Here is a 13118-nt window from a genome sequence, read left to right as displayed (position 1 = left end):
CGGGGGTCTGCCGCGACGCCGGGGCGCGCGGTTCCCTCACGCGTAGGTTTGACGTTCTCTTCTCATACTGACCCTGCACACTTGGCAGGACGACTACTTCGTGACGGCCGACCAGCTGTGGGTGCCGCTGCGCTGGATCGCGCCCGAGCTCATCGACGAGGTGCACGGCAACCTGCTCATCGTCGACCAGACCAAGGCCAGCAACATCTGGTGAGCGCCCGCCCGCCGCGGGCTCGGGTGGAGCTGGCTGCCGGCCGCTGACTCAGGCGTGCCCTGGCCGGCGTGTGCGAGTGAGTCGTGCCCGGACTCCGCATGTGTCACTGCCTCGTGGTCTGGTGCATAAGGGGAGGTGGTGGGGCCAGGACTCAGCCCTTGCAGAGGAAGGTGAGCCTGGCACTGTCCCCCACGTGGCCTCAGCGCCTGGCAGGACGGGGGGCCGGGCACACCTGCCCTTGGAGGGCAGTCTATGAGGACCAGGCCTGGATCTGCACCTGGGCATACAGGTATTACCCCATGGAGGAAGGCCAAGTTGCAGCTCAGGGGGCCTGGCGCCTCTGACCCCACGGCGGTGGGGCTGTCTACACGTGCTGGGAAGTTGGCTGCAGGGCGTCTCTGGCACGGCTGCTGGCTTGCACCAGCTGGGCCCGGTTACACTGGCACCGCCTGGGCGACCCTGCACTTGCGACTGGCCTGAGCCAGGGGCGAGACCCATCCTTGCTTTGGGCTTCCCTCCCTGCTGCTGGCTGCGACCCCTCCCGACCTGATGCCCGCCGGTTCCCCCACCCCGTGCACTCCGCAGGTCGCTGGGCGTGACCATCTGGGAGCTGTTTGAGCTGGGCAGCCAGCCTTACCACCACTACTCGGACCGGCAGGTGCTCACCTACGCCATCAAGGAGCAGCAGCTCAAGCTGCCCAAGCCCCAGCTGAAGCTGTCGCTCTCCGAGCGCTGGTGAGGAGCGTGCCGCCAGCTCTGACGGGGGCAGGGGCGGGGGGGGAGGAACCAGCTGCCACGTGGCGCCTTTCCACATGCCTTTTGCTCCCCGGAGCTGCCCCTTCCCCACTCCTTCCCCACGCCAGCCCTCCTCTCCCCCTGCGCTCGGGCGGGGGCACGGGAGGGAGCTGCATGAGCACAGTCTGCTGCCGTGTGGGACGCGCGGGGCTGAGCGGTGACTCACTGAGCAGAGAGCAGGGTGGGCACAGGCATGTGCTTAGCCACCTGCTCCCCGGCTGGGTGCGGGCCGGCTCCGGGGGCGGCGGGGCGTGAGCTGGGCAGGCGAAGGGCCTGGACCCGCCGGCTCCTCCGGCCAGCGGCAGGCGCAGACTCTGGGCTCTTGCAGGTACGAGGTGATGCAGTTCTGCTGGCTGCAGCCCGAGCAGCGCCCGACGGCGGAGGAGGTCCACCTGCTGCTCTCCTACCTGTGCGCCAAGGGGGCCACGGAGGTGGAGGAGGAGTTCGAGAAGCGCTGGAACTCCATGAAGCCCAACAGCAGCTGCAGCGCCAGCCACCACGGCGCCGAGGTCTCGTCCTTCCCGCTGCTGGAGCAGTTCTCCGCCGACGGCTTCCACTCGGACGGGGACGACATCCTGACGGTCATGGAGACCAGCCACGGCCTCAACTTCGAGTACAAGTGGGAGCACACTAAAGCTGAGCACTTCCAGGCGCCTCCGGGGGCCCTGAGCCCCAGCAGCGCCGCCCAGTACCAGGACCTGTACTACCCGGCCACCTCGGTGGGGCGGCTCAGCCTCGGCGTCTCGCCGTCCTGCTACGAGTGCAAGCAGCAGGGCTGCCAGAGCCTGCACACGCCCGGCGTGGTGCCCATCCTGGGTGCCCACAGCCCCTCGCTCAGCAACGAGTACTACATCCGCATCGAGGGCCCCGCGGAGGGCGGCCCCGAGCTGGACTACACCATGTGCTCCTACAGCCCCGACTACGAGGCCGGCTCCCCGGATAAGGCGCCCTGCTGGCAAGCCAAGGGGGACGCCGGCGGTGGCATGTACGACTCGGACAACAGCCCCACTGTCTCCCTGAGCATGGAGCCCCTCCTGGGCCACGTGCCCCCCAGCGAGAGCTCCTGGGAGCACGCCGAATACTACCCCTACCCCAGCCGCGGCAAAGAGCGCCACTACTACGAGCCCTCCCCGAGCGACGGCACCGACCAGTACCTGCTGGAGGAGCCCCCGGAGGCCGCCAGCGAAGCATGGCCAGTGCCCGGCTTCCGCAAGAGCATCTTCCAGGACCCCCTGGGAGTCTCGCCGTCGGTGAACTGTGCCTACAGCCCCCGGCGCTACGAAGAGCCTGACCTGGCTGGCAGACGGCTGGACTACTTGGGGCAGAGCACAGCTGGCGGGACCCCCGGCGCCAGGCCGGACTGCGTCACGCTGGAGCTGGGCGAGGAGAGCCCCTGCGGCAGCCCCGGGCGCCGGAGCCAGCAGGCGGGGGACGAGGCCTTCCTGGAGGAGGCGAGCCCCGTGGCTCAGCACTGGACCTCCAACAGCTCGGCCAACAACAACAGCAGCAACTGCGCCCCGCCGCCCTGCGAGCCCCCCGCCAACGACAGCTGGTGCTACCGCCACATGATCACCTTCCGGGGGCTCATGGCCGAGCCCCTGGGCTCGGTGCCGCGGGACGAGGCCGAGCTCGAGGACTCCCCGCCGGAGCGCCGGAGCCCGCTGCTCAGGGGCTTCCGGAGGGCGCTGCGGGACCAGCCCCTCGCCAAGGACGGCGGCTTCCGGCCAGACCCCGTGGAGCACGCGGCTCTGGCCACCATGGAGGACTCCTCGGCCACCTCCTCCTCCTCCTCCTCCTCCCCCTCCCCGCACTGCCTGGGCCAGGAAAGCGGTGACTCGGACGCGACGGCCCTGGCAGGCGTCCCCAGCGCACCACGTGCCTCGGGCGCGGAGCTCCCGGCTGACCCGGTGGCTGGAGCCGGGGCCCAGACGGGTGCCTACGATGCCAGCGTGGCGCCGAGGCCCGCTGAGAGAGAGGAGGGGGGCCGCCGTGCCCCAACGCTGCAGCCCAGGGCCATGGAGCTGCCGGGGCTGGTGGAGTCGGTGCTCGCAGCGGTGGGGGCACCGCTCCAGCTCGCCGAGAGCCCGGCTGGGCTGGCCGAGGCAGCGTCCCTTGCCCTGGGGGTGGGGGAGTGGACTGTCCCGCCTGCCCAAGCGGAGGGGGAGCCTGGTTCCGACTGCGCCCGCGTCCCCTCGGAGGCCTCGGAGGCATCTAGCCAGGCCCCGAGAGACGTGACCGTGGAGAGCGGCAAGAGCCTGACCAGCGACCTGGACCGGACCCCGGATAAGACGTTCTCCAGCGCCAGCTTCCCCGACACGGATGAGGGCAGCGACGAGGACACCACGGAGCTCACCTCCGGCATCTTCACCGACTTCTCCGGGGACTACGTGGAGCGAGCGGACATGGCCCCGTCTTTCAAGTCCCTGCAGAAGCAGGTGGGGACGCCGGACTCCCTGGAATCGCTGGACATCCCGTCCACCGCCAGCTCCTGCGACGTCTTCAGCCCCACGGCTTACGCCCCCGCCAGCCAGCCCAAGGCCCTGGACAGCGGCTACGACACTGAGAACAACGAGTCCCCCGAGTTCGTCTTGAAGGAGCCGCACGAACCCCGGGAGCCGGAGGCCTTTGCCCCGCTGGGGAAGCCGCCCGTGGGCGAAGGGGACGACGCGGCCTCGGAGATGCGGCTGTCCTCGTCCTTCGGCACCGAGCTGCACGGCCTGAGCGAGAAGAACCCGTACCGCGACTCTGCCTACTTCTCCGACTACGACGCGGAGGCGGAGCGGTACCCGAAGGAGGATGAGGACAGCGACGGGTCTGAGGCCCAGGAGGAGGAGAGGGGCTGCTCCCAGCTGGACTTGGGGAGCGCGGCGAGCCGGAGCGGTACCGGGGAGGAGACCGCTCTCCCCTGCGACACCCCCGAGAGCTCGCAGGGAGCCGCCAGCCTTGCAGAGGCCCCCGCGGAGGTTGAAGCTCCTGGTGGACATGTTGCAGCTGCGAAGGAAGCCCTGGCTTCGGGGGCTTCCCCCTCGCCGCCAGCACCCGTGGTGGGCGCTGCTGCCGAAGCCGAGGACAGGGCCTCGGGCCCCGAGCTGGACTCAGATGGCTCCAGAGAGGCAGACGGAAGTGAGCGCCTCCCCGCAGGGCCCGTGCCATCCAAAGTCTTCTTTCTGTCTCCAGTGGTTACGAGCCCAGAGGACGCGGCTCCCCCAAGCCCTGGCGTCGGCGGCCGCGTGCCGGAGCGGGCGCGAGACACCGAGGCCGGCGCCGGGCCGGTCGTGGTGCCCGGCTCCGATCCCGGGGAGCAGGAGCACGTTTTGGAAGGGGAAGCGCAAGAGAAATGCCCCAGCACGGCCCCCGCGGAGGACGCGTCGCCCGCTCAGGCTCCCCAGCTGTCTCTGGACCTCTCCACGCTGCAGCCCCCCCGGGAGCCACGGCGGGACGAGCCGGAGGAGGAGGAGGAGGACACGGAGGACAGCGACGAGTCGGACGAGGAGCTGCGCTGTTACAACATCCAGGAGCAGAGCGAGGAGAGCGAGGACGAGCCGGCGGCCGTGCCCATCGTGGTGGCCGAGAGCCACAGCGCCAGGAACCTGCGCAGCCTCCTCAAGATGCCCGGCCCGCTGCCCGAGACCTTCTGCGACGACCTGGAGCGCAAGAAGAAGGCCGTGTCCTTCTACGACGATGTCACCGTCTACCTCTTCGACCAGGTGGGTCCTGGCCCCGCTCAGCGCCTCCTTGCAGAGACGGCCCTTGCCCCGGGAGGGAGGGGGGACTCCAGTCTTTTACCTTGCAGCCCCTCAAACAACGTGGCCACCCCCGCTTCCTAACCGGCGGTCGCAGGCTGCGTGGGATGCAGGCAAGGGATCTGTGCCATGTCCCGGGATGTTTTTCAGAGAGAAAGGGGCTGCCCGGTGCGACTGGTTTCCCCGTTTCTGTCTTCCCACGTCCAGGAGAGCCCCACGCGGGACCTCGGCGACCCGACTTTCCCCGAGGCAGCCGAGTCTTCGCCGCAGCCCGTGCAGAACGACGGTTCGGGCCCCCCGAGCCCGGCAGACCGAGCAAACGCCTCCGACGACTCCTCGGATGGGAACGCCTCGGAAGAGAGTAAGACTTGAGCGGGGCAGGGTGGAAAGGCTGGGGAGGGAGGGGACGGGACCCTGCTGCATGGCGCTAAATGCATCTGGCTCTGGTGGCCTCTCTGTCCTGCCACCACTTCCCCCAGGCCAGCGGTTCTCAGCCAGGGCGTTGCGAGAGCCTTTCCAGGGTGCCGTGCGAGATTAGCGCTGCTAGGTGCGTGCACGATGGACAAGAGGAAGCCCAGAGATTTCACCTAGCGATCCCTAGGCCCATAAATGTTCTGCCCTGCTATGGTCTTTGCAGCAGAACCACTGCTGTCGTGTTTTTCTGAAGTCAAGAGATGAAGGAAAGCAAAGAGCTGGCGTTTCCTGAGAGGTGCCTCCAGTCTAAAACACATTGGAGAACTACTACCTAGGCCCGGCATGGGGAGGTGGGAAGGGCACCAGGTGCTGGTGGTTTGACCAGTCAAAAAAAGACGTGGTCGGTTGATCGATCAAATGCTGGCAAGTCCCGGTCAAGTAGTTGAAGCATGAATTGATTACAAGAGCAGAGAGAGACTTTCATCTTTAGTAGGTTGAATACTTATAGCAAACCAAGTTCATTAATTATTATTGTGAAGCCATGAAATGAAATGGTAGTGGATGTTTATAACTCTCAGCGTTGGGCAAGCGTAAATGTGGATGATGTTTGAGGCCGAGCAGTTCTTCCTTTCCTTGGAGTTCATCCTGAAACCCCGGGGTCGGCCCGAGAGTTACCAAATGGGAAAACACTGTTGAAATGGAACAGAAATAAAGCCCGCGCAGCAGCTGTAAAAGGCAGAAGCCCGGTTTTAGATTGCAGGCGGGCTAAGGAGGCAGCAGGTGCTGTCTGCCCTTGGAGATGTAGTCGCCGAGCTGGTCTGAAGTCGGGCAGGAGGCAGCGGCTTGGGAAGCAGGCGCTCGCTGCATCGGATGCCACGAAAGCACCAGCACAGAGCAGGCAAAATCTGCACGTCCTGTCATAGCCTCTGAAGCAGGGGGTTAAGGAAAGCGGATGAAGCTCTGATTCAGTTGGTCTGTAAGGTGCATCGTTACCCTACAGCATCATCTGTGAGAAGGGTGGGAGGGCTGCACCCATCTGGTTCAGTCGGTCTATAAAGTGCATCTCTGCCCGGACTTCAACATGGCAAACTGCCTCTCTCTGCTCCACGACGTGATGCAGAAGGTGGATGTCACCTCTGCAAGGGTGCTCTTGGCTCCGTGGGATATTGCACAGTTTCGAACTGCAGTCAGATTAGCGGTGGTTAATTAATTAACCACTTAAATGAGATCACTCGACTGGTCAGTTGACTGGTTCCTGGCCCTGGTTTGTTCCAGGTGGCGGATTTGAGTGGGACGATGACTTTCCGCTCATGCCCGTGAAGTCGTCCCTCATGTCCTCACTGACAGTGACCACGGTGGTGCCCGACCCAGCTGTCACCCCCCTGCCCGCACTGGTCCCCGCCCAGAAGCAAGCGCTGCCCATCCAGCTCTCGCGGTTCACGGTCTCGCCAGCCCCAGTGTCCAGATTCTCCATCACGCACGTCTCCGACTCGGACATGGAGTCCATAGGAGGTGAGTCCTGAGCTGGGCTGCTGGGGTACCTGTCTCCATGGGGTTCAGCCGGACCTCCCACCCCAAATGCAGCGTATTCCCCTGGGCACAGGAAGTGTGCTGGTACACAGTGGGTGTGTCTACATGTGCATTTAGGTGTGCCTAAATTTAATGCACATTAGCTTAATGAGGACTAAATGGATTTAGGACGGCGTCTACATGTGTAGCGCATTAATGCTGTATGTGTGTGGACTGATTTGGGACTAAAGTTAATTCCAAGTCAGCCTGCAGACATAACATTAATGCACTTTAACGTGTCTACATGTGCATTAATGTGCGAATAGCCTAAATTTGCTATTTTTATTTCCTACTAAGGGTGCACAGGTGTAGACGTGCACCCTTCATGCCCATTAGCTTAGACTAATGCGGATTAAGGCGTCACATGTAGACATGCCCAGTGTGTGCTACCCGCATACCATGGCACTATGGGTAAAGTATAAATGAAGTGTAGGGGAGAGCGAATGTGTCTGTTCTGTGTGGGGGCTAATATAGAAAGAGATGCCCACGCGCTAGTCATCACTAGCTCCAGTTTGTGACGGGCTGGAGGGTTTGTCTCTGTGTAAACACATGCAAGTGCATGTGAGCGCCTTAGTCCAGCTCCCTGCTGGGAGCCTAGTGCTGGGGGTGGTGTTCTGCAGCGGTCCTGGTCCTGGGCTCAAATCACTGCTTCCCCCTCTCTGTCTCTGCCTCGTGGCCGAGGAGCTGGGATGGTTGCGTCTCGTGCTTTAGCCTGCCCATTTTCCCCGCACGAGGATGCCCCGTTGCACCTAGCAAAACCTGCACCTGCCCAGCCTGGACTCACGCCTCCCCACACTGACCGGGGGGGACGGCAGCTGGCAGCCCGGTCCCTTTGGGGGGTCCTTCGCCATGGCCCCAGGCCTGTTCCTCAGATCCCAGCCGCACTCTGCCTCGCAGCCTGGCGGGGAGCCTCCGTGCTGCCTGGTGCCGGGTTCTAGCTCTTCCTCCCTTTCTTCACTGTGGCAGCATTCGCAGGGCTTACTTATTTGGGCATATTCATCATTTCTTCACAATTACTCACCCTGATTCAGAGCGCGGGGAGCGAGTGGCCGTTTCCCACGGTATTTGTGATCTGCGGTGATTTGGTATTATTGGTGATGGATGGTTGGATGTTCTGCACCACTGCTTCCCAAACTTTTGTCCTCAGCACGATCCCATTTATGGCCCCATTTCCTCAGCGTGGCCCCTCACGCCCAACCCACACCTCCCTCCCCATGACTCCATCTGCTGATGTTTTGACCCCATTTGGGGTCATGACCCACAGTTTGGGAACTGCTGTTCTGCACGATCGCTCCATGTCATCCAGTATTTGCTGTTGGTCGTGCCTGTCCATTGCTAGTCCCTGCAAGCAGCAAAGTAATGGATCAGTACTAGTGGTTATCCATCGTTATGTTCAATTAGTCTTTGCTGCACACCATTATCCACTGTTTTGTGTCACCGTGCATCGTTAGGCATCGTTATTTGGGATTGTCACCCTTTTTTGACATTTTTTCCAAAAGCCTCTACTGCGGTTTGTGGCCATCACCAGTGACTTGTCATTATTCAAGATGACGTGTCATTATGCCTTGTTAGGCATTGTTAGGCTCAATTATTCGGGCTTTTCCCAATTATTTGCCTTTTTTTTCTCAGAACCATTCACATTTTTTCATGGCCATCAACAGCGCATCAGTCTTCAACATTATGCATCGTTATGTGCAATTATACGTCGTTATGTGTCGTCAAGCGTTGTGCCTCATTACATATTGTTATGCCTTGTTATGCACCATTCTGCATTGTTAGACATTATCCTCCATCACTACACATCATTACGGGCAGTTATTTGGGTTTTTCACAATTACTTGGCATTTTTTTTCCGAAACATTCACTTTTCACATGGTCATCTCCAGCAACTTGTCATTATTCAACATCAGGCATCAATATGTGCAATTAGGCATTGTTCTATGTCACGATGTGTCATTATGTGTTGTTGTGACGTGTCGCTATATATCGCTGTGCACCATTTTGCATCACAATGCAAGTCAGGGCGCATCGTTGCGCACCATTACATGTGGTCATGCCTCACTGTGCTTCTCTCCATGCCGTTATTCAGGATTTTCACATTATTTGCCTTTTGGCAGAACCTTTCACTTATTTCAGGGCCTTCACCTGCAGCTCATCAACTATGCCTCCTTGTGCATAATTATGTGTCATTATGCAAAATTTTCACCATTTTTTAGCATTTTTTTCAGCAGCTTCCACTGTTTTTTGTGGCCACCACCAGCAGCTTAGCATCGCTCAGGATCATGCTTCGTTATGCACGATTATGGGTCTTCTGTGGGGGGTGGGACCTAGGACCCTTGGGGGCGGGGGGTAGCCCAAGGCCTGGGCTCTCTGTGACAGCCAGCCGGTAGCTGGACGCAGTCCTGCGGCTCGGAGGAGCTTGGTGGCCTGCTGCAGAGTGGTAGAGCCAGGGGTTGAATGCCTGCTTCTGTGCCTCTTGGCTGGGCTGGGCAGCTGCTATCTTTGGCAGAGGGAAGAGCTGAGTTTTGGCTGCATACGTGGCACACCCCCTGCTCCCCCACCTCTGGCACCAGGGCTTTCCAAAAGAAAGCAGCAGAAAGTGAGCAGGGCAGCAGGAACTTGAACCCAGGGGTGTTTCAGGCAGGCGCCCACCACCAGGCTGGCTCGGTTAGCCCAGCAGTTGGGGGTTTTGGCGGGCAGGGCCTGCTTGAAGGGGCCCACAGTGGCCCGATGGCTCTGGGCTTGCGCCGGTGCTGCGTGTTTCCTCGCGAGACGGGGAGGAGGCTCGTCCCCAGGCTCAGCCTCTCCACGCGCTCTCTCTGTTGCAGGTAGCAGCGAAGACGGGGACAGAGAGTGAGCGCGCCCGCCGGGCCGGTTGGATTCACCCCCGCCAGCATCGGCTTCCACCTCCGAGCTGCGGAGAGGAGATGGAGGCCAGGAGCTCGGCCTTGCCCACGGACTCCTGGACCTTGCTCTATGTGTTTTTTTTTAAGGCAGATTTTACGGGCAGGGTTTTGCTTGCTGGAGCAGCTGCCGGCGGCCCCCGCGGCGCGGTGGTTGGTGGAGACTGTGCGCCTGCCTCTGTGTGTGTGCGCGTGTGTGTGAGTGTGCGCAAGTGGGCGTGCGTGCGTGTACATACACCTATATAAATTATAGCATTTAAAGGGTAGCGCCATGACCTTGCTAACATCGCTGACTCCCCAGCTTGGCCATTTTGCCACCCGGCAGAGCCCACGCTTCACCGGCTCCCTGAGAAGAGCCCAGCCTCGCCTCCCTGTGCCGACCCCCCGTCTTGTTCTGTCCGGTCGGCCCCGACCCGCGGTCAGCTTGGCACTCGTGTGCTTTCACGCCAGTAGTGAGGAGCGGGTGCCCCCCCGCCACCCCAACCACGTGCTGCTGCTGCCCTGGCTGCCGGCACGCTGTTGCTTGGTACCAAGGCACCACTCTTCTGTGCTGCTGGTTTTTCCGCCTTCCCGCTGGGTGTTCGTAACTGCCAGACTCACCCCCTGCTCCTGGCACTGGGTTGGAAGAAGAGAGCTCAGGATGGTCGCAGCAGTGCTCAGCGTCGGGGCCAAGGATGGGAAGAAGCAGGTTTGGCCCCTGCCACACGCTTTGGCTTTGGACAGACGCAGGGAAGCTGGCGAAAGGGCCTGGACGTGCACCAAGCCCTCGCGTGCCCTGCCTTCATCGCCAGTGACCAGAAGGCACTCGTGGCACTTTGCTGTGTTTTTCCAGGACTTTCGCTAGCCCTGAGGGGGTCTGGATCCCAGCCCTTGGCTCCACAGCGGGGCCTGCGGGTAAGAGCAGGCAGCGACACAAGCCGGGCAGCGTGCTCACCTCGCCCTCTTGGATCGGGGTGGAGGGTCTCCCCCTGCGCACTGCACAGCTCCCCACCACGTCCCCCTGAGGGATGGGAGCCCCCCATGGCCCAGGCTGGGCCCTCGGCCCCAGCTCCAGGGGCCTCGCCACCTCTTCAGTGGCCTTGGACAAGCTGGGGGCTTCTCTGCCTCAGTCTCCCCATCTGAGCAGTGAGGCCACTGCTGGTGGCGGCAGCAAAGCGAATGCCACGCAGCGCTGGCGTGAGCCCTTCCACCAGCCACGTGCTGGCATTAGCCGCCACGCCGCCGCCGGCCCCCTGCGAGACTCCCACGTCTGGCCTGGGGGGGCCAGCGGCTGCGAGGGCGGTTTGGCGCGGAGCCTGTTGGGCAAGGCCGGGGGCCGGCTCCGTGGGGGCCGCGCCCGCCTGCACCGTTTCCCCCCGAGGAACCTGCCCACGAGCCGCGTGCGCGCGTGATGCTGCCGCCCTGCCGCCAGAGCACCGCGCGGGGCGGGGGCGGCTGGGACACGGGGCGAGTGCGCTCGCTGTTTCCGTTCTGCTGTCTCCGTAGGCGGAGGCTTAGGAGCGAGCGCTGAGCGACGGCGACTGGCCGAGGGAGAGCGCTGCGGCCCGTCGAGGGGGCTGTGCGGCGGGGCGGCTGCTGGTGGCCCATAGACCAAACCCCGAGGTGAGCGATTGCCCTCCCCGCGCGCCTCCACCCCGGCCCTGGCCCCGGCTCCTGCAGCCTCTGCCGTGTGCGTGCCGGAGGGACCAGGGTGGGCTCCGTGGCAGAGCTGCTCGTGGCAGGTGATGGCCCCTTTGCTTGGTGCCAAAGTACGCTGGGCCTGGCCACGGCTGTGTGTTTGGGAGGGGGACGGTGTGGACAATATGGCCCCCCCCGGATCCCTTCTTTGCAAGGGTGCAGCACAGCCGGCTGCTGCCTGAGCGCATTGATTGCAACCGTGGGGGGCTGCGAAGCACTTTAACCACCCCCCCTCCACTCCTCCCTGCTTCCACCCAGCCCCCGGCTTCGCTGGCCTTGCGCCCCGTCCTGGCGAGCTTCCAGCGCAGCCTCCTCCTCGCCCCTCCCCGGCATCGCGGCTGGGCCCCTGGCTCCATCCACTGCAAGGCATGGCGGGGCGGGGAGAAGGGAGGGGTTCTGGCTTAGGGCTGCCTCCCAGCAGGGCTTTTTGGATGGGTTTGCTGTGTGCATTTGTAGCCTGGGCGTCTCTCCTGCTGTCCTGTCCCCAGTGCCCCGCTGGGCAGCGCCCTGTGCACACATGCAGCTCTCTGGCCGGGGTGGGAGTTGTTCTGCACTGGGGCTACCTCCGAAGTCTCCCTCGTCTTCTCCAGGCAAAGCCCAGCTGCTGGTGGGAGGGGGCCGGCCAGCCGCACGGGGCAGGCGCGGAGCAGTTGGGTTGCGGAGCTGTAGAAAAGGCAGGGTGCTAGGGCCCCAAAGGGGCAGCATCCAGCCCTCGAGGCAGGCGCGTTGCAGGCTAGGCCCTCCCAAACCACGTGCTTGGCAAAGGCACATCAGCAGCTCCCTGTCCCTTGCCCCTGGGGACACTGCTGGACGAGGGCACGGCCCATCCCGCCGCTGCAAGGACAGGCAGGTGTCTCTCACCCCGGCAGCACCTGGTATTGTGGGGGCACCACCCGGGCAGCATCGGCACCTGAACAGGGGGACGTCCGGGCCGCGGCCGTGCTCCTCCCTACGAGGTCCTTGTGTAGCTCGAGCCGTGCTGCTGGTCCCGCTCGTTGACTCCACGCTTTTAATTTCAGGGGCTGTTGTCTTGCCTGGGCCAATGGGGACAGCAAACGTCTGCCTTCTCGTCTGCAGGCCGCGTGGCATCGCCTTGCGGGCAGGGGGTGGGAGCAGGGCACAGCCCAGGATGGGGGTGGCTGCTGCTGAGCTCTGCACCAAGCTCCCCGCACACCCGGGCACACGTGGCGCTGATGGGCAGTGCCCGCAGGGGCTGGAGGGGAGGGGGGACCCCATTTTCCTCATGCTTCTGCACCCTGGGGCGGAGGGCCCTGCGGTGCTGCCCACACCGATGCCCAGCCCCACGGCTGCGGGTGCACAACGTGCTCGGCTCCAGGGCAGGTGTCTGAGGCACCAAGTGCATCTTCATTTGCACCCATCACTCCCACATGGGCTTTCGCGGTTCTCCCAGCAGTGAGGCTGTAACGAGCGTGGATCTAAGTAGCACAGCCCCCTGCTCCCATCGCCACCGCTGCTGTGCCAGCCCTGAGACCCCGGGGCTTGGGGGCGGTTGTGCTGCGCCGCCCCTCACCCACCCTGCCCCATCTTCCTTGGCAGCTCGCGCTGCTCCTGGCTCCGGTGCAAGGCGCCTTTTCTAAGCAGTAACGGGGCAGGGAAGTCAGGCTGTCGTTCCCCCCCCCCCGGGGCACTGCCCCTTGCCCCAGCTCTGGCACCCAGGCCGCTTGCTGGGATTCGGCCGAGCGGGAGGAGGGCGGCCTGCTTGCTGGGAGGAATAGGAGCATCTGCAGTTAATACTGCCCCAGGCCTTTTTCTCCAGGGGGTGGGTCTTGCCAGCTCCCCCCC

General features: G+C 63.2%; 1 protein-coding gene across 3 annotated transcripts in view; it reads left to right on the top strand.

Annotated features, from left to right (window-relative positions):
• AATK (apoptosis associated tyrosine kinase) overlaps positions 1-13118 on the top strand; it is an 18804-nt gene extending 5686 nt beyond the window's left edge. For 2 of the 3 annotated variants that reach the window (XM_019542286.1, XM_019542285.1), the window contains exons 8-13: positions 89-210; positions 800-949; positions 1338-4716; positions 4960-5113; positions 6442-6678; positions 8964-9462. In XM_019542286.1, the coding sequence (XP_019397831.1) occupies positions 89-210; positions 800-949; positions 1338-4716; positions 4960-5113; positions 6442-6678; positions 8964-9088 (4167 nt within the window). In that variant the 3' untranslated portion in view covers positions 9089-9462. Of the gene's footprint in view, positions 1-88; positions 211-799; positions 950-1337; positions 4717-4959; positions 5114-6441; positions 6679-8963; positions 9463-9563; positions 10533-11123; positions 11241-12334 lie in introns of those variants that run through there. The other variant, XM_019542287.1, reaches the window with a different exon arrangement.

Source organism: Crocodylus porosus, unplaced genomic scaffold (genome assembly GCF_001723895.1).
Source record: "Crocodylus porosus isolate Cpor-Errol unplaced genomic scaffold, CroPor_comp1, whole genome shotgun sequence".
NCBI lineage: Eukaryota > Metazoa > Chordata > Crocodylia > Crocodylidae > Crocodylus > Crocodylus porosus.
This window is presented reverse-complemented; position numbering and strand designations above follow the sequence as displayed.